We start from the raw sequence: 21,876 nt of genomic DNA on the forward strand, positions 1-21,876 counted from the left end.
CTTCTGCTGGCCCAGGTGCCCCCCTAAAACATGTTAATTGGCTAATTCTAACACAAGCCTCCAATATGCTTTAGGCACCACTAATTGTTCCACACTCTCACCCCGCACCTGATTTACCTGGTATAGCATCCCCCGGTGGACCACAAAGCAGGGGTATATAGTCTCGGACCCCGGTTTTTGTGGTACACCTTCAACAATTAAGACATTTTCCCAGGCCCGAGATAGGGTCGCGTCCTGATGTTGTGCTGTACCAAAATTTTCTCCTGAGACATTGAGGTCTGCCAACTCTGGACTTGACGGCAGCTCCTCCACATCTCCCTCCATTACATTTAGTGGAGATGACTCCTTCTCTTCCACCATAGTGGTGGTCACCCCAACTGCTGTTGCTTCTGACTCAGGTTCTCAGGGTCCGGGGTAACCCCTGAGTAGGGCCAGTCTATTGGGGATACCCCTGCCTCACGGGTCTGGGGAACTCTTGTCTGGGGCCACAAAGATACGAACCCTGGAAATTCTCTCCCAATTATAAGTTCATAGGGTAACTTCATGGCAACAGCTACCTCTTGAGTCCAGCAGACGGTCGTTGCAGACAAAGTCACCAGGGCAGTGGGATAGTATTTTAAGTCCACGTGTATGCACAAAACTTCCGCTTGTCGTCCCGTATACTCAGTAGGCGGCACCAGGTTGGACCTCACCAACGTCACCATGCTACCTGAGTCTATTGGTGCCACCACGACACTATCTCCCACCTTTACCTGGAAGAGGTGATCAGAGTCCCCTGCCCTGGGGACACCGGTGGCACACAGTCTCTGGGCATACAGGGACATATAGTTGGTGTCCATAGGTTCCTGCTGCTGGGGACAATTAGCCCTAACATGTCCCAGTTCGTGACAGTTCCAACATAGCAGCAGGGTGGGGCTTTTATGGCTTTCCAGCTGCCTGGGCAAGGGTGGGGACCTCCTGGGTTTCAACCGCCACCCTCCCGCAGTTTTACGGTGGCCTTTCTACGAGGTCTACCATTCCCAGTGCATTGCTAGGGGACGCCTGGCCAATCCAGCTCTGGAGGGAGTAAGGCAGAGCCCTCCAGAACTTATCGGCAAGGAGACGTTCCAGCATGGCAGTGGGACTCAACACCTCCGGCTGCAGCCACTTCTGCAGGTGTTGCTATCTCACAAAATCCCTTTTTTCATTAACTCACAGTGTAAGAAAACCTCTCACAGTAAGGGGGCATGTCCCTCCCTTGTGGTGGTGGAGGTGATTGGTGGGAGGAGCCGTGTCCCTCCTTGTGGTGGTGAGAGGTGATTGGTGTGTAGTGGGATGGGGCGTGTCCCTCCTTGTGGTGGTGGGAGGTGTTTGGTGTGTAGTGGGAGGGAGCGTGTCCCTCCTTGTGGTGGTGGGAGGTGATTGATGTGTAGTGGGAGGGGGCGTGTATCTCCTTGTGCTAGTGGGAAGTGATTGGTGTGTAGTGGGAGGGGGCGAGTCCATCCCTTGTGGTGGTGGGAGGTGATTGGTATGTGCTCATGCAGTCTTGTCCATCAGCCATGTCTTGTCCATGACTCATGGACAAGCCTGATGCTGCTGCAGGACTGGTTGGTGTGCCATTAGGTATGGGGACCCCTAGTGGTGGGATTTCAGGAGCTGTTTTCTTTAATACATATGCAAAAATCTTTAAACAACCATATTACAAAAGGTCTTTAATTTCCATCAGTAACAACATATAAAAAAAGTATTTTGATCTGACAGTGCACATTTAAGTGCCTTGAAACAACAAATTCTCCTTTGTGCATGTGCAATTTATTTGGTTGATTTCTAATTATTATAACCCAGATCCACAATTTTCCATTCTATGTCAAACATTCATTGGATATTGTCTTCTGCTTCCAGATGTGTCCTGATAACACCTGCAGTCCTGCGAGTAGGGAGAGAGGAGACCATTATACTTGATGCCTATGAACAAACTTCTGCATTTACTGCCCAAATCCAGATCATTGACTTTCCCTTGGGCTCTCGCCTCCTCTTCCGGACTGATGTCCACATGAATCCCAAAACCAGTTTCTTAGCTGAAGTTAAAGTAAGTGGTAACATGTTCTGCTGGTATATACAGTGGTCCCTCAACATACGATGGTAATCCGTTCCAAATGGACCATCGTTTGTTGAAACCATCGTATGTTGAGGGATCCGTGCAATGTAAAGTATAGGACAGTGGTCTACAACCTGCGGACCTCCAGATGTTGCAAAACTACGACACCCAGCATGCCCGGACAGCCAACGGCTGTTCGGGCATGCTGGGAGTTGTAGTTTTGCAACATCTGGAGGTCCGCAGGTTGAAGACCACTGGTATTGGAGGTTATACTCACGTGAACCGTCACCGCTGCCCTGGATGTCGCCTTCCATCACTGTCGCCGTGTCCCCGGGGTGTCCCCGTCGCTCCGGCAAGGCCTCTTCTTCCCTGGCATCCTCACTCTCCGTCGCCGCCATCACGTCGCTACGCACGCCGCTCCTATTGGATGACGGGACGGCGTGCGCAGCGAAATGATGACGTCGATGGAGAGCGCCGACGATGCAGGGGATCCCGAAGAGGACGCTCCGGAGCCCCAAGGACAGGTAAGTGATTGTCAGCGGACCACACAGGGCACCGTAAACGGCTATCCGGGGGCAGCTGAAGCAGTCTGCGCTGCCGGATAGCCGTTTATGTGATGGCCCTGACATACAAAAGCATCGTATGTTGATGCTGCCTCTGAGAGGCCATCGTATGTTGAAATGATCGTATGTCGGGGCCATTGTAGGTCGGGGGGGTCACTGTACAAGGTTCATGAGGAAGAAAGGATATGCAAAGCAGCACTCACATCACCTTTCCCAAATGGTTTTCCTTTTAAAAGTCAGTGTTTTATAGATTTACCATTAAAGTCAGTGTTTTATAGATTTACCATTAAAGTCAGTGTTTTATAGATTTACCATTAAAGTCAGTGTTTTATAGATTTACCATTAAAGTCAGTGTTTTATAGATTTACCATTAAAGTCAGTGTTTTATAGATTTACCATTAAAGTCAGTGTTTTCCTCCTACTAGGAGTCTAGGAAACTAACTGGGAATGTATTCTAAGCCATAGATCTGTCCAGAAGGAGAAATACTCATCTGCAGACATCTGTGTCAGGGGGGCTGCCTCTCATCAGCAATGACCCCAAAACAGCTGTCTGCAGATGGGTACTGCAATACATTCCCAGTCAATTTCCTAGACTTATAGTTGGAGTGAAACGCTAACTTTTAACACATATCCTTTATTTCCAGGACTTCCCTCAAAGTATTAATGGCCTATAAGTCTCCACATAATCTTTATGACACTGTCCTCAAGGAGAAACATTACCCCTTTAGGAAAACAGGGGAATTGCTATAGGGAACGGTTTTGTTACAGATGGAGCTTGTTTTTTTTTTTTTATTTATTGACTGAAACTGTGATAGAGATAGGAGAGATAGAAAGAGTGAGATGGTTTATCCTAAACAAAGCCTGCGGCATTTTTCGGGAGTAAAGCTGAACATACATTATAGATACACTAGTTCGGCCAAACACTATTTTACCTGATCCCTCCCCATCTTAATTTTTTTGCCCCCTTCCTAGCTATTAGGTTTAGGTGTTTGAGCTATTGCAAAAAGGAGCATAAAATCAAGCACACAACCAGGTATTCCCCATAGACTTACATTGGTAGCTGTATGGTTGGTACTTATCAGTAGGATGAAACTCAGGCAGGGAGCGATTTCTCAAATCTTTTTGTTAGTCTTTTAAATGTTTTTTTTTTATTAAGTTGCAGATAAAAGACTTCTACAGGAATGAGAACACCAAGCAGTTTGTGCATGTCTCCGTAAACTCCTCCGTGTGTTCTCTACAGAAAGTCTTGCTCTTGTCATATGACAGCGGATACATATTCATACAGACAGACCAGCCAGTGTATACCCCGGGCTCAAAAGGTAAAATACTATATGCACATACATACTATATACATATATATATATATATATATATATATATATATATATATATATATATGTACAGTATATGTATATATCATGGACAATATCTCTGTTACACAAGGCCATGTCAACCTTTTCTGCAGATAATCACCCCACAAAATAGGGAAAGGCCCCTTTTTATCAAATTTCGGGTATTTTGTCAGTGTCTACTTTGCCGGCAGACTTCTTTAATGTACCTTTTAATGTTAAGTAAATGCTCTTTCTGTACAGGACTCAAAAAAATGTGGTCAGCTATGTTTTTGACTCCCACACAGAAAGCACGTACATCCGTGAAATTCGCCAAGCATAGTCACATTTTGACTATGTTTGGCCCATTAAAGCCAATCGGCCATCTGGGGACACATTGAGCAATATGTTTTTATCCTTTTTTCATTCTTTTTTTTTTTTTTTTTACATAATTTCTATTCTTTTTTTTTTTTACATTTTTTACCCATGTACAAAACGAGACCTGAAAAAATGGTTTGAATGCAGCCTTAGCTACTCAATTGTAACCTCCAGAAAAAAAAGGAGGGTGGGTCTACGTAATGTTTTCCTAATGACCTCTAAATTACCCATTAAAGGGGTGTTCCAGCTTATGAAAACCTGTATCCGTTGAGACCCCCTGTCATCTCTAGAATGAACCCTGTCTGCTCTGAATGGAGCTGTATACATTTATTTTCTTAGAGAGCACCGGTGATGCCAGAGCGGTGTACTCAGGTTTCTTGACGCTCTCATAGACAATGAATGGAGTGTGTGTCGTCTACAGCTTTATTTAGAGCTGAGAGACAGGGTTCATTTTAGAGATCACAAGAAGTCCCAAATGTCTGACTCTCTCCCCCCCCCCCTCCCCTGCCATGTTCAGACACTCATCTAATCCTCTGTGTATAGGGAATATGTTTTTTCCTGTTGGAATACTCATTTAACCTCTTAAGGACACAGGGCGTACCTGTATGCCCTGCGCCCGATCCCGGTGTTTAAAACGGGGTCACGCCGTGACCCCGCATCACACCGGGTTGGTCCCGGCTGCTATTGATAGCCAGCACCCTGGGCTAATAGTGCGCAGCACAGATTGTTGTGCCACGTGCTATTAACCCTTCAGACGCGGTGATCAAAGTTGATCACAGCGTCGAAAACGAAAGTAAAATCTTCCCGGCAGCTCAGTCAGGCTGATCGGGACTATCATGATACAATCTCGATGTCCCGATCAGCTAGGACGCGAGCGGAGGCCCCCTTACCTTGCCCCGTCACATCCGATCGGCGTTTGATTGCTCCAAGCCTGAGCTACAGGCTTGAACAATCAACCCCCTATTACGCTGATCCATGCAGGGATCAGGGTAAAAGATCAGTGTGTGCAGTGTTATAGTCCCCTATGGGAGCTATAACACTGCAAAAAAAGTGAAAAAAAAAGTAAATAAAGGTCATTTGACCCCTTCCCTAATAAAAGTTTGAATCACCCCACTTTTCCCATAAAAAAACAACAACTGGGTAAATAAAACAAAAAATAAACATAAACATATGTGGTATCGCGCGTGCGTAAATGTCCAAACTATAAAAATATATAATTAATTAAACCACACGGTCAATTGCGTACGCGCAAAAAAATTCCAAAGTCCAAAATAGCGTATTTTGGGTCACTTTTTATATAATAAAAAAAGAATAAAAAGTGATCAAAAAGTCTGATCAATGCATATATGGTACCGATAAAAACTTCAGAACACGGCACAAAAAATGAGCCCTCATACCGCCCCATACACGGAAAAATAAAAACGTTATAGGGGTCAGAATATGACAATTTTAAACGTATAAATTTTCATGCATGTAGTTATGATTTTTTTCAGAAGTGCGACAAAATCAAACCTATATAATTAGGGGATCATTTTAACTGTATGGACCTACAGAATAAAGAGAAGGTGTCATTTGTACCCAAAAAATGTACTGTGTAGAAACGGAAGCCCCCAAAAGTTTGTCGTAACTATACATTTTTTTTCCATTTCGCCATGGATTTTTTGGGTAAAATGATTAATGTCACTGCAAAGAAGAATTGGTGGCACAAAAAATAAGCCATAATATGGAATTTTATGTGCAAAATTGAAAGCATTATGATTTTTAGAAGGTGAAAATGCAAAAACGGAAAAACGCTGAGTCCTTAAGGGGTTAAAGGGGTACTCTACCCATAGACACCTTATCCTCTATCCCCACAATCTCCCTGCTGCACCCGGCATTTGTTTAGAGCGTCGGGTGCAGCGCCAAAGGACCTTACTCTAGAGGACCTGTCCCGTCGGGTGCAGCGCCGAAGTGCCGGAGGCTCATGACGTCATGGCCGTGCCCCGCTCATGATGTCGTGGCCACGCCCCCTCAATGCAAGTCTATGGGAGTGTTGGATGCAGCACCGGAGTGCTGGAGGCTCATGACGTCACGCCCCCTTCCATAGACTTGCATTGAGGGAGCATGGCCGTGACATGGTGAGCTGGGCATGACTATGACGTCACGAGCCGCCACCCCCGCATTGCCAGTCATCCATGCATCGGATGTCTGGGGTGCCGCAGCCGAGATCGCGGGGGTCCCATGCGGTGGGATCCTAGCGATCAGACATATTATTCCCTATCCTTTGGATTGGGAATAAGATGTCCAGGGGCGGAGTACCTCTTTAATGGAGTATTGATAAGGTCAGAACCTTCTGGTGAAGCTCATACCAAACATATCTGTTAAGCATTCCTCTCTAAAAATTCCGTATAGCCCCTCAAATCATGATTATGTTAACAAAAAAAAAAACTAAATCTCTTTTTATATTTCCAGTTATGTATCGTATTTTCCTCATGGATTCAGACCTAAAACCAGCAGAGCGTCATCTTGTGACTGAAATTCTGGTGAGAATGACCACTTTACATCATCTGTAATTGACCTGTATAGGGTATATTCCAAGACAACAATCCACAGTATTGCAGCTCAGCAGTATTCATGGAGCTTAGCGGCAATACCAGACACAACCAATGGACAGGTGCACCACTGTAAAGCAAGTAAGTAAAAAAGGAGAGGTCAGGATCCTAAACTCAACTAAAAAAAGAGAACAAGAGCAATTACAAAGAGCGTCTCTTACTCTGGAGGACCTGTACTGTCCTGCACAGACAACCCATTCATGTACATTAAGTGGCATTGTGTAATTCTTCATTGTTCCAGAGATGGTGCTGCAGGGAAACTGAACACTTATTGCCAAGTAGGGAAAATCCAAAGAAGAGAACCATTTGAAATAGTATTCCCCATTTTAAAGGGGTACTCCGCCTCTTGACATCTTATCCCCTATCAAAAAGATAGGGGATAAGATGTCTGATCGCGGGGGTCCTGCCAGTGGGGATCTCCACAATCTCCCTGCTCCGCCCAGCATTTGTTAAGAGCATCGGGTGCAGCGCTGGAGGCTCGAGACATTACAGCAGCGCCCTGCTGGTTACGTCATGGCCACGCCCCTTCAATGCAAGTCTATGAGAGGGGTGTGATGGCCGTCATGCCCCCTCCCATAGACTTGCATTGAGGGGGCATGGCCGTAACATCACAGGCAGGCGTGACCATGATATCACGGGCCTCCACCCCGAATTGCCAGTCATCCAGCACGGAGTAAAGTTTCCTCTTTGCACTGGATATCTGGGGTGCTGCAGATGAATTTGTGGGGGTCCCCAGTGGCGGGACCCCTGCCATCAGACCTCTTATCCCCTATCCTTTGGATAGGGGATAAGATGTCTAGGGACAGAGTCCCCTCCCATAGAGATGCCCCGCCCATAGACTTACATTAAGGGGGCATGGCCGTGACATCACAGGCAGGCGTGACTGTGACGTCACAAGCCTCTGCCACGCATTGCCAGTCATCCAACTCGGAGTGAAGTTCCCTTCTTACACCGGATGTCTGTGGTTCCACAGCCGAGATCATGGAGGTTCCGAGCGGAACAACGCCCCCGATCAGACATCTTATCCCCTATCCTTTGGATAGAGGATAAGATGTCTAGGGGCGGAGTACCCATTTAAGTCCATTGTTGGTTAGTTAAGTGGGATCCTCTAGGCGTACCCCAGTTTACTGTGCACTGGCAAAAGGAAGTCAGGGTGCCATTGTTTTTGTGGGTGGAGGATATCAAACACAGGGAGGCGAGGAGAAGGTGCATCACAAGGAAAAGGTGCATCACAAATCAGAGAAGCAGTACCTCCGATACCCAACATCATACCCATGGTGGGGCATTACAAAAAGACCATTATCTCAACTGGCATGCCTCTGGTACCAATGGAAGATATAGTCAACATAGTCACCTGACCTTTTAGTAAAGCCATTCCTAGCTTGTGCTTATGGTAACTTATTTTATGGTGGTACATGCAATTTTATTTTTTTATGTTCAGAACCCAGATGGAGTGATAGTGTCCATGGAAGACTTTTCAAGTAGACAAAATATTGTCCAGGGTTCAGTAAAGCTACCTGAATTTGCAAGGTAAGGGGCTTTAGATAACAATTGGACGTTACCGTGTTTATATGGTGTATAATAGTAAAATACTTGAAGGAGAAGGGTTATATTTTCTTAGAGAGTAGAGACCCTGGTAGAATCACCTTATTCAGAAGACCATAAATGAACCAATCTATGGCCATCATTGGGATCATTGGTGATCTAGGCTCAACTCACTTGAACTACGAGGGTGTCTGGCTTTTTCAGCTGCAACACACAGGTCCTAAATGTGGCCATAGTATGGTCTCCCATATGAGGCCTTACTCAAATCCTAGAAAAAACTGATGTCAAAGGGGTACTCCACTGCCCCAGGGTTCAAAACATTTTGTTCCGAACATTGGGTGCAGGCTGTGGGGGTCTTGACGTAATGGCCACGCACCCTTAATGCAAGTCTATGGGAGGGGGCGTGGCAGTTGCCACACCCCATCCCATAGACTTGCATTGAGGGGGCGTGGCCGTGACGTCACGACCCCCACAGGGAAATGTTCATGGCCTGGGGGTGAACGACAATTCTGTATCCATTGCTGTATTCTCACTAGTGTTGAGCGGCATAGGCCATATTCGAATTCGCGAATATTCGCGAATATATGGACGAATATTCGTCATATATTCGCGAATATTCGCATATTCGTTATATTCTCGTTTTATTTTCGCGTATGCGAAAATACGCGCATGCGAAAATTAGTATATGTGGAAATTCGCATATGCGAAAATTAGCATATGCTAATTTTCGCATATGCGAATTTTCGCACGCCAGTCTCACACAGTAGTATTACAACCTTCTTTACACCACACAAGCTGGAAGCAGAGAGGGATGATCACTGTGATGTGTACTGTGAAAAAAAAAAAAAAAACCGAATATTCGTAATTACGAATATATAGCGCTATATTCGCGAAATTCGCGAATTCGCGAATATGCGATATTCGCGAATAATATTCGAATTGCGAATATTCGCGACCAACACTAATTCTCACTACTGTACAGTCGATTGCCAATAGCATATTGTAAAAGAAAGGGACAAACAGTGCACTCCTGTGTAGGATCCTTTGCCGGCAATGGAATACCAGAGTCAGTGAGAAATACACTCACCTGGTATGGTTGTGCAATTTCCAGGCACAACACTGATGATCGCTTGTAGAATTTGCAACTGCTGCGGCTTCCCACGCTGGATCCACCAGCGTATTCGAATGTGTGAAGAGCAGAGGAAAACGGAAGCTTGGGATCGCTCTGTCGCAGAAATCACTGGATTCAGTGCGTATCTTTAAGTTATATTTATTGTCACACAACGCGTTTCTGGATATAAACTGATCCTTTCTTCAGGCGTGATGATCACGCCTGAAGAAAGGATCAGTTTATATCCAGAAACGCGTTGTGTGACAATAAATATAACTTAAAGATACGCACCGAATCCAGTGATTTCTGCGACAGCGCGATCCCAAGCTTCCGTTTTCCTCTGCTCTTCACACATTCGAATAGCATATTGTGCCTTGTGAAAGGCGTAGCCGTGTCTGAAGTGCTCTCTGCTGACACCTCTGTCCGTGTCAGGAACTGTCCAGAGCAGGAGAAAATCCCCATAACAAACCTCTCCTGCTCTGGACAGTTCCTGACATGGACAGAGGTGTCAGCAGAGAGCACTGTGGTCAGAGTGGAAAGAACAACACAACTTCCTCTGTAGTATACAGCAGCTGATAAGTACTGGAAGGATTAAGATGTTTATATAGAAGTAATTAACAAATCTGTTTAACTTTCTGGCAGCAGTTGATTAAAAAAAATATATATATTCCACTGGAGTACCCATTTAAGCCAAGATTAAAGGAGATATCCAGGATTGAAAAACGTATCCCCTATCCTAAGGATAGAGAATACGTTTCAGATCGTGGGGGTCCGACCGCTGGGCACCCCCGCTATCTCCCATATGCAGCCCCGGCCCCGTAGGCAGCGTTCTGGCTGTGCCATAGAGTTGTATTGAGGGGGCATGTCAACCGCCGATTCGTGCGGTAGTCGACGTGTCCTCTTCCCGTGAGCTGCTGGGGCCCCATACTGGAGATCACGGGTGGTCCCAACGGTCGGACCCCCCGCGATCTAAAACTTATCCCCTATCCTTGGGATAGGGGATACATTTTATCAATCCTGGATATCTCCTTTTAGAGTGAAATAATAATGAATCTGCCCCATTGTTTTTATTGCTCCTGACAGCCCCGGAACATGGACCATATCTGCAAGACATGATGAAGATGATAAACGTTACTCCACAGATTTTGTAGTAAAACTAAATAATGGTAAGAGATTGTGCTCTTGTTGTGGGGTTCTCGCAGTATTTACCTCTACTTAATATTTTGGATTTAGGACTCATTCAGAAGGAAGAATATCTGCCGGCATTCACCGACTCACATTCTCTACATAGTCTCCACTGACGGCAATGCGTGTCTGGAATTTTAATTTCCTGCGGCAGAATATGTGTGCACGGTGCCACTACAATGGAGTTTCCTAGGAAAATGTTTACATTGGATGCTGCTTCGTAATTCTGCGATGTGAATGGGTTCTATGGCTATGGTAACAGTATTAGGGTGCATTCGCTCCACGTCTCCAAAATCCGGCTGCCAGATCCGACTGGGAAATTTCAAAACTGTCACTGCCGTATCCCAGCTGGACCGGTGCCAAATCTCATTCATTTAAATGAATTAGTTGCAGTGGCGTGTCCGGTTGCAGTGGCGTGTCCGGCGGCGATACGGTAGCGGCTGGTTTTGAAATTTCCCTGCCGGATCTGGTGACCTTATTAGCTAAACGTGATGTGAATGCACCCTTAGTGAAACTAACAAAAAGGAAAAATATAATGGAAAGATGTGCATCTCTTCCTGTGTTCCACTCCTGGTTTTGGTAAAAACAAAAATACTAACCAAAATAAAGACAAAAATACTGTGTGTCAACATGGTCTTAGAGGAGCTGTAACTTTTTTGTTCTATCAGCATAGCTATGTAGGGGCATAATCTTAGTGGGTCATGTTTAAAGGGGTACTCCGGCGCTTAGACATCTTATCCCCTATCCAAAGGATACTGGATAAGATGCCTGATCGCGGGAGTCCCGCCGCTGGGGACCCCCGTGATCTTGCGCGCAGCACCCCAGTTAAAATCAGTCCCTGGAGCATGTTCGCTCCGGGTTTGATTACCGGCGACCACGGGGCCGGCGGTGTGTGACGTCACGCTCCGCCCCTCAATGCAAGCCTATGGGAGGGGGCGTGACAGCTGTCGGAGTACCCTTTAAATTTTTTAATTTATTCACTTTTCATTTTAAGTTTACACTGCAGCTTTCTTATTCTTTGGGTCAGTAGGGTTACAGTGATGCCAAATTTATATTTTATAATATACCAATTTTTTTAAAATATATTGTTATTAAAGGGGTACCCCGCCACTAGACATCTTATGCCCTATCCGTTGGATTGGGCATAAGATGTCTGATCGTGAGAGTCCGGCCGCGGGGACCCCCGCGATCTCTGTGCAGCAGCCGGCGTTCATTTAGAATGCTGAGTGCGGGCCACTGAGGTCATGATGTCATGGGAGGGGATGGCACCAGGGGTGTGGCAGTGACATCACAACCCCCCCGCTCCAAGCGTTCTGAACCGTAGTTCAAATTGTAACCCAGCCTTAGACAAAAATGTTTTAAAACTTTTCCCCACCCCTCATGCTGCTCAATTTATCCACTCTGAAAACCAGCTCAGCTTTGTCCTGTGTCTGCAAGACAAACATTACAAGTCTATAGAGGGGGGAGGAGTGAGCTCCGCTCACCAGCTCTGGGAGAACTGCAAATTTTAAATGAAGCCTGAAGAGTAGAAATCTGCTAAAACATACCATAAACAAGTTATATAAAGGGGGAAAATAGTTCTGCTCCTCATGTACGTACATGGGGCAGCTTATCCTGAAGAGTTACCTGAAATAAGAGGGATGTTTAATTTAACACTTATCACCAGATTTTCCCATAGATTATAGCAGATCTATGGGTAGGACACCCTGTGGCCATCCTCTCATTGTCTGTACTCTTCTAAAAAAAAACTATTACATGGTGGGCATGGCCGTATGTACAGTGGTCTTTGAAGCTACAATATTAATTGGTTCCAGGATGAACGTTGTACGGTCTTAAGACTTTAAAACTGACTCTAAAAAGTCCAAAATGTCTATCCAAGATAAATAACACAGATAAAACAAGTTCTTACATGTAAAAGTCAATCACAGACACAGAATGCCAGGGCCTGCACTGAGATCGCGGGAGTCCCCACCGGCGGGACCCCTGCAATCATACATCTTATCCCTTATCCTTTGGATAGGGGATAAGATGTATAAAGCCAAAATACCCCTTTAAGTTACAATGGTCCAGGAAAGACCATTGTATGTTGAAAATATTGTAACCTGAGGCCATTGTAACCCGAGGGACCATTGTTTTAGCCAGCTGTAAATTTGTAAGCTAATTTAACAATCTCCATTCTGTTTCCCCATTGTCAATATCTTCCACAATGACGTCTGCACAGAACTCATACAAACTGATGTGAAAGTGGAATTGAAGCCAGAGACAAATTATTTCCCCATTGATGATGAGAAGATTACGGTGGAGATCCATGCGCAGTATGTAGTCTGGACTGTTTAGTCTTTTATTAAAGGGGTACTCTACTGGAAAAAAAATGTTTTTCAATCAACTGGTGCCACAAAGTTAAACAGATTTATAAATTACTTCTATTAAAAAATCTTAATCCTTCCTGTACTTATCAGCCGCTGTATACTACACAGGAAGTTCTTTTCTTTTTGAATTTCTTTTCTGTCTGACCACAGTGCTCTCTGCTGACACCTCTGTCCATTTAAGGAACTGTTCAGAGCAGCATAGGTTTGATATGGGGATTTGCTCCTATTCTGGACAGTTCCTAAAACGGACAGAGGTGTCAGCAGAGAGCACTGTGGTCAGACAGAAAGGAAATTCAAAAATAAAAGAACTTCCTGTGGCGCATATATGTCACGATGCCGGCTGGCAGGTAGTGGACCCTCTGTGCCAGAGAGGGATTGGCGTGGACCGTGCTAGTGGACCGGTTCTAAGCCACTACTGGTTTTCACCAGAGCCCGCCGCAAAGCGGGATGGTCTTGCTGCGGCGGTAGTGACCAGGTCGTATCCACTAGCAACGGCTCACCTCTCTGGCTGCTGAAGATAGGCGCGGTACAAGGGAGTAGGCAGAAGCAAGGTCGGACGTAGCAGAAGGTCGGGGCAGGCAGCAAGGATCGTAGTCAGGGGCAACGGCAGAAGGTCTGGAAACACTGGCAAGGGACACACAAGGAACGCTTTCACTGGCACTAAGGCAACAAGATCCGGCAAGGGAGTGCAAGGGAAGTGAGGTAATATAGGGAGTGCACAGGTGATAACTCTAATTGGAACCACTGCGCCAATCAGCGGCGCAGTGGCCCTTTAAATCGCAGAGACCCGGCGCGCGCGCGCCCTAGGGAGCGGGGCCGCGCGCGCCGGGACAGAACAGACGGGGAGCGAGTCAGGTAGGAGAGCCGGGGTGCGCATCGCGAGCGGGCGCTACCCGCATCGCGAATCGCATCCCGGCTAGCAGCAGGATCGCAGCGCCCCGGGTCAGAGGACGTGACCGGGGCGCTGCAGCGGAGGAGGTGAAGCGAGCGCTCCGGGGAGGAGCGGGAACCCGGAGCGCTCGGCGTAACAGTACCCCCCCCCTTGGGTCTCCCCCTCTTCTTGGAGCCTGAGAACCTGAGGAGCAGACTTTTGTCAAGGATGTTGTCCTCAGGTTCCCAGGATCTCTCTTCAGGACCACAACCCTCCCAGTCTACTAAAAAAAAATTTTTTCCTCTGACCTTTTTGGCAGCCAAAATCTCCTTGACCGAGAAGACGTCCGAGGAGCCGGAAACAGGAGTGGGAGGAACAGATTTGGGAGAAAAACGGTTGAGGATGAGTGGTTTGAGAAGAGAGACGTGAAAGGCATTAGGGATACGAAGAGAAGGAGGAAGAAGAAGTTTATAAGAGACAGGATTAATTTGACACAGAATTTTGAAAGGACCAAGATAGCGTGGTCCCAACTTGTAGCTAGGGACACGGAAGCGGACATATTTAGCGGAGAGCCATACCTTGTCTCCAGGGGAAAAAACGGGGGGAGCTCTTCTTTTCTTATCCGCGAACCTCTTCATGCGTGAAGAAGCCTGTAAGAGAGAATTTTGGGTCTCTCTCCATATAATGGAAAGGTCACGAGAAATTTCATCCACAGCGGGCAGACCAGAGGGCAAGGGGGTAGGAAGGGGGGGAAGAGGGTGACGGCCGTACACCACGAAAAATGGGGATTTGGAGGAAGATTCAGAGACCCTGAAGTTATACGAGAATTCGGCCCATGGAAGGAGATCTGCCCAGTCATCCTGGCGGGAGGAAACAAAATGTCGCAAATAATCACCCAGGATCTGGTTAATTCTTTCTACTTGTCCATTGGACTGGGGATGATATGCAGAGGAAAAATTTAATTTAATCTTGAGTTGTTTACAGAGAGCTCTCCAGAATTTAGACACGAATTGGACCCCTCTATCCGAGACAATCTGCGTAGGCAACCCGTGAAGACGAAAAATGTGTACAAAAAATTGTTTAGCCAACTGAGGCGCAGAAGGAAGACCAGGAAGAGGAATGAAATGTGCCATTTTGGAGAATCGATCAACGACCACCCAAATAACGGTGTTGCCACGGGAAGGGGGTAAATCAGTAATAAAATCCATACCAATCAGAGACCAAGGCTGTTCGGGGACAGGCAGAGGATGAAGAAAACCAGCGGGCTTCTGGCGAGGAGTCTTATCCCGGGCACAGATAGTGCAGGCTCGCACAAAGTCCCCAACATCCGTCTCCAGAGTTGGCCACCAATAGAAGCGGGAGATGAGTTGCACAGATTTCTTGATGCCCGCATGACCTGCGAGATGGGAGGAGTGACCCCATTTGAGGATTCCGAGGCGTTGGCGTGGAGAAACAAAGGTCTTTCCTGGAGGAGTCTGTCTGATGGAGGCAGGAGAAGTGGAGATCAGGCAGTCAGGTGGAATGATGTGTTGCGGAGGGAGATCAACTTCTGAGGCATCCGAGGAACGAGAGAGAGCATCGGCTCTAATGTTCTTATCGGCAGGACGAAAGTGAATCTCAAAATTAAATCGGGCAAAGAACAGAGACCACCGGGCCTGGCGAGGATTCAGCCGTTGGGCCGACTGGAGGTAGGAGAGGTTCTTGTGGTCGGTGTAGATAATAACAGGAAATCTTGATCCCTCCAGCAGATGCCTCCATTCCTCAAGTGCTAATTTAATGGCTAGAAGTTCTCGATCCCCGATGGAGTAGTTCCTCTCCGCTGGAGAGAAGGTCCTAGAGAAAAAACCACAAGTGACAGCATGCCCGGAAGGATTTTTTTGTAGAAGAACAGCTCCAGCTCCTACTGAGGAGGCATCAACCTCCAATAGGAAGGGTTTGGAAGGGTCAGGTCTGGAGAGCACGGGAGCCGAAGAAAAGGCAGACTTGAGTTGTTTAAAGGAGTCTTCTGCTTGAGGAGGCCAGGACTTGGGATCAGCATTTTTCTTGGTTAAAGCCACGATAGGAGCCACAATGGTAGAAAAATGTGGAATAAATTGCCTGTAATAATTGGCGAACCCCAAAAAGCGTTGGATAGCACGGAGTCCGGAGGGGCGTGGCCAATTTAAGACGGCAGAGAGTTTGTCTGGATCCATCTGTAGTCCCTGGCCAGAGACCAAATATCCTAGAAAAGGAAGAGATTGGCATTCAAACAGACATTTCTCAATTTTGGCATAGAGTTGGTTGTCACGAAGTCTCTGAAGAACCATACGGACATGCCGGCGGTGTTCCTCTAGATTGGCAGAAAAAATTAGGATATCGTCCAGATATACCACAACACAGGAGTATAATAGATCACGAAAAATTTCATTGACAAAGTCTTGGAAGACGGCAGGGGCATTGCACAGTCCAAAGGGCATGACCAGATACTCAAAGTGTCCATCTCTGGTGTTAAATGCCGTTTTCCACTCGTCCCCCTCTCTGATGCGGATGAGGTTATAGGCGCCTCTTAAGTCCAATTTAGTGAAGATGTGGGCACCTTGGAGGCGATCAAAGAGTTCAGAGATGAGGGGTAAGGGGTAGCGGTTCTTAACCGTGATTTTATTAAGACCGCGGTAGTCAATGCAAGGACGTAGGGAGCCATCTTTTTTGGAGACAAAGAAAAATCCGGCTCCGGCAGGAGAGGAGGATTTACGGATAAAGCCCCTTTTTAGACTCTCCTGGACGTATTCGGACATGGCAAGGGTCTCTGGGGCAGAGAGAGGATAAATTCTGCCCCGGGGTGGAGTAGTACCCGGGAGGAGGTCGATAGGGCAATCATAAGGCCTGTGAGGAGGTAGAGTCTCAGCTTGTTTTTTGCAGAAAACATCCGCGAAATCCATATAGGCCTTGGGGAGACCGGTTACTGGAGGAACCACAGAGTTACGGCAAGGGTTACTGGGAACCGGTTTTAGACAGTTCTTGGAACAAGAGGACCCCCAACTCTTGATCTCCCCAGTGGACCAATCCAGGGTTGGGGAATGAAGTTGAAGCCAGGGAAGTCCAAGGAGAATCTCCGAGGTGCAATTGGGGAGGACCAAAAGTTCAATCCTCTCATGATGAGATCCGATGCTCATAAGAAGGGGCTCCGTGCGGAAACGTATGGTACAGTCCAATCTTTCATTATTTACACAATTGATGTAGAGGGGTCTGGCGAGACTGGTCACTGGGATGTTGAACCTGTTGACGAGAGAGGCCAAAATAAAATTTCCTGCAGAACCAGAGTCCAAGAAGGCCACTGTAGAGAAGGAGAAGGCAGAAGCAGACATCCGCACAGGCACAGTAAGACGTGGAGAAGCAGAGTAGACATCAAGGACTGTCTCACCCTTGTGCGGAGTCAGCGTACGTCTTTCCAGGCGGGGAGGACGGATAGGACAATCCCTCAGGAAGTGTTCGGTACTAGCACAGTACAGGCAGAGGTTCTCCATACGGCGTCGTGTCCTCTCTTGAGGTGTCAGGCGAGACCGGTCGACCTGCATAGCCTCCACGGCGGGAGGCACAGGAACAGATTGCAGGGGACCAGAGGAGAGAGGAGCCGAGGAGACGAAACGCCTCGTGCGAACAGAGTCCATATCTTGGCGGAGTTCCTGACGCCTTTCAGAAAAACGCATGTCAATGCGAGTGGCTAGGTGAATAAGTTCATGTAGATTAGCAGGAATTTCTCGTGCGGCCAGAACATCTTTAATGTTGCTGGATAGGCCTTTTTTGAAGGTCGCGCAGAGGGCCTCATTATTCCAGGACAATTCTGAAGCAAGTGTACGGAATTGTACGGCATACTCGCCAACGGAAGAATTACCCTGGACCAGGTTCAACAGGGCAGTCTCAGCAGAAGAGGCTCGGGCAGGTTCCTCAAAGACACTTCGGATTTCCGAGAAGAAGGAGTGTACTGAGGCAGTGACGGGGTCATTGCGGTCCCAGAGCGGTGTGGCCCATGACAGGGCTTTTCCGGACAGAAGACTGACTACGAAAGCCACCTTAGACCTTTCAGTGGGAAACAGGTCCGACATCATCTCCAGATGCAGGGAACATTGGGAAAGGAAGCCACGGCAAAACTTAGAGTCCCCATCAAACTTATCCGGCAAGGATAAGCGTATCCCAGGAGCGGCCACTCGCTGCGGAGGAGGTGCAGGAGCTGGCGGAGGAGATGACTGCTGAAGCTGTGGTAGCAACTGTTGTAGCATAACGGTCAGTTGAGACAGCTGTTGGCCTTGTTGCGCAATCTGTTGTGACTGCTGGGCGACCACCGTGGTGAGGTCAGCGACAACTGGCAGAGGAACTTCAGCGGGATCCATGGCCGGATCTACTGTCACGATGCCGGCTGGCAGGTAGTGGACCCTCTGTGCCAGAGAGGGATTGGCGTGGACCGTGCTAGTGGACCGGTTCTAAGCCACTACTGGTTTTCACCAGAGCCCGCCGCAAAGCGGGATGGTCTTGCTGCGGCGGTAGTGACCAGGTCGTATCCACTAGCAACGGCTCACCTCTCTGGCTGCTGAAGATAGGCGCGGTACAAGGGAGTAGGCAGAAGCAAGGTCGGACGTAGCAGAAGGTCGGGGCAGGCAGCAAGGATCGTAGTCAGGGGCAACGGCAGAAGGTCTGGAAACACTGGCAAGGGACACACAAGGAACGCTTTCACTGGCACTAAGGCAACAAGATCCGGCAAGGGAGTGCAAGGGAAGTGAGGTAATATAGGGAGTGCACAGGTGATAACTCTAATTGGAACCACTGCGCCAATCAGCGGCGCAGTGGCCCTTTAAATCGCAGAGACCCGGCGCGCGCGCGCCCTAGGGAGCGGGGCCGCGCGCGCCGGGACAGAACAGACGGGGAGCGAGTCAGGTAGGAGAGCCGGGGTGCGCATCGCGAGCGGGCGCTACCCGCATCGCGAATCGCATCCCGGCTAGCAGCAGGATCGCAGCGCCCCGGGTCAGAGGACGTGACCGGGGCGCTGCAGCGGAGGAGGTGAAGCGAGCGCTCCGGGGAGGAGCGGGAACCCGGAGCGCTCGGCGTAACAATATAGTAGCTGATAAGTACTGGAAGGATTAAGATTTTTTTAATCAAAGTAATTTACAAATCTGTTTAACTTACTGGCACCAGTTGATTTTATATTCTGTACAGTTCCTAAAATGGACAGAGGTGTCAGCAGAGAGCACTGTGGTCAGACAGAAAGGAAATTCAAAAAGAAAAGAACTCCCTGTGGAGCATATAGCATCTAATAAGTACTGGAAGGATTAAGATTTTTTAATCGAAGTAATTTATAAATCTGTTTAACTTACTGGCACCAGTTGATTTATAACTATTCTGGACAGTTCCTAAAATGGACAGAGGTGTCAGCAGAGAGCACTGTGGTCAGACAGAAAAGAAATTCAAAAATAAAAGAACTTCCTGTGGCGCATATAGTAGCTGATAAGTACTGGAAGGATTAAGATTTTTTTTAATCATAGTAATTTACAAATCTGTTTAACTTACTGGCACCAGTTGATTTATATAAAAAAAAATTTTTTTTCCAGCGGAGTACCCCTTTTATGTTTTTTTTACCGTGTATATCGGATACTTAGATACCAGCTGTTATTTATCCATGTATGTTACGGTTACTATTCTTCCAAGGCTTTGTTCACACTACCTCGGATGCCTCTGACGTATACAGCTTTATGCCACACATTTAGCTGCCCGTAAGACAAATAGGTCTTTATAGTAAAATTATCGGCAGAAACCAATGTATAACAACTAAAAGGACGTTTTTTTGGCATCTGTTTGGTCTACAGATATAAATTTAATATCAGGATACATACACTAAGGGGGAAATTTATCAAAACCCGTCCAGAGGAAAATTTGCCCAGTTGCCCATAGCAACCAATCAGATCGCTTCTTTCATTTTGCAGAGGCCTTGTTAAAAATGAAAGAAGCGATCTGATTGGTTGCTATGGGTAACTTTTCCTCTGGACAGGTTTTGATAAATCTCCCCCTTAGGGGGAGATTTATCAAAACCTGTCCAGAGGAAAAGTTGCCCAGTTGCCCATAGCAACCAATCAGATCGCTCCTTTCATTTTTAACAAGTCCTCTGCAAAATGAAAGAAGCGATCTGATTGGTTGCTATGGGCAACTGGGCAAATTTTCCTCTGGACGGGTTTTGATAAATCTTCCCCCTAAAAGTACATTGAATATTTTTTTTTACCTCTTCTTCATTTATATAGTTTTTTTTTATTATTACATTTATTATAAAATGTTATATTACAGTGGTCCCTCAAGTTACAATATTAATCGGTTCCAGGACGCCCATTGTATGTTGAAACCATTGTATGTTGAGACCATGACTCTATGGAAACCTGGTAATTGGTTATGAAGCCACCAAAATGTCATCCAAAAATAGGAAAAAGTGAGGATTAAAGAAAAATAAGTAGATAACTAATATAGATAAAGCAAATCCTTACATAGAAAAGTAATAAAGATCTGCTGGGAGCTGTAAATCACTGTCTAGGTCAGTGATTCCCAACCAGGGTGCCTCCAGCTGTTGCAAAACTACAACTCCCAGCATGCCCGGACAGCCGTTGGCTGTCCGGGCATGCTGGGAGTTGTAGTTTTGCAACAGCTGGAGGCACCCTGGTTGGGAAACAATGGTTTATGTAGAGGACAGGAGCTTCTTCAGGGTCCTATACAGTACACACAGTGTCCCAAATGGAGCCGCCCTTACTTGGTGTCCAAAAGGAGCAGCTAACCCTGGCATAGGTAAGGAGTAGTACAGAACTTGTAGTTCCTCCCTGTACTGCGGGGGGCGCTACCAGACCGCCAGTCGGTGCATGCACTTCAGTAATACAGGTGATTTACCAGTGAATGCCCATTCTGATTGGTCGGTTCCTCCAGCTGTGACACGTTTCACAGATCCTGACTGTCCTGACTGTACATTGTATGTTGAGTCTGGTTTCAAGTTACGATGGTCTAAAAAAGACCATTGTATGTTGAAACTATTGTATGTTGAGGCCATTGTAAGTTGAGGGATCACTGTACTTGAAATAATCCAATACAGAAGCCTTCTCCTTTTTTCTCTACAACTTACTCCAAGTGGAAGAAGAAGCTATTGATGTTTCCCTATTCATTGAACTTCTAACAATTCCTTGGGAGGATTTCGGGTGGGTTCACATGACGTTTACTTAGTACGGGGACCGGATCCGGCTGGGGGGGGGGAGTGAAAACCAGGCGCTCCTGTATCCCGGCTCATTTTTGCCCCGTATCCGGTTTTCTGATGGTTTGAAAACCGTCGTATGCTGCGGTTTTCAGTCCGGTGAGATAACTGGATACGGGGCAAAAATGAGCCGACCGGAGTCACTGTTTGACTCAAATAAATGAGAAGGGGGGCGGGTCCGACTGAGATACGGGAGTGCCCGGTTTTTACTCCCTTCAGCTGGATCCCCGTACTAAGAAAACGTGATGTCAACCCAGCTTTACAGGGTTTACTGGGAAGACCTCAGAGATAGAAGAAGAGTTCACATACTGTCCCAGAATCGGGAAGGGGAGATATCTCCCAATGTACCAGGAAGAGCTAAGGGAACATTCACATCACGATTTTCTCCTATGGTTCCCTTATACGGTTTTGTTTATGAAAACTCTAAGCTGCCGAATCGGAAACCGTAGACATTGAGATGCATCCGGTTGTGTATGGTTTTGTGCTTGTCCTTTTTTTCCCGGACAGCAAACCGTAGATTTTGTGTCCTTTTTCAAAACCATATATGGACAGCATCCATTATCTGTTAACATTGAAGTCAATGCAAACTGTATGCAAAGCGTATGTGTC

At 46.9% G+C, this 21,876-nt stretch overlaps 1 protein-coding gene across 1 annotated transcript in view; it reads left to right on the forward strand.

The window, feature by feature from the left end:
- The first annotated feature begins 872 nt into the window (after positions 1-872).
- LOC130367336 (complement C3-like) overlaps positions 873-21,876 on the forward strand; it is a 163,079-nt gene continuing 142,075 nt past the window's right edge. Inside the window, exons 1-7 of the mRNA XM_056569745.1 lie at positions 873-880; positions 1,882-2,068; positions 3,797-3,959; positions 6,798-6,868; positions 8,379-8,467; positions 10,677-10,759; positions 13,000-13,093. Coding sequence (XP_056425720.1) covers positions 873-880; positions 1,882-2,068; positions 3,797-3,959; positions 6,798-6,868; positions 8,379-8,467; positions 10,677-10,759; positions 13,000-13,093 — 695 coding nt within the window. The remainder of the gene's footprint in view (positions 881-1,881; positions 2,069-3,796; positions 3,960-6,797; positions 6,869-8,378; positions 8,468-10,676; positions 10,760-12,999; positions 13,094-21,876) is intronic.

This window comes from Hyla sarda, chromosome 4 (assembly GCF_029499605.1).
Source record: "Hyla sarda isolate aHylSar1 chromosome 4, aHylSar1.hap1, whole genome shotgun sequence".
Lineage (NCBI taxonomy): Eukaryota > Metazoa > Chordata > Amphibia > Anura > Hylidae > Hyla > Hyla sarda.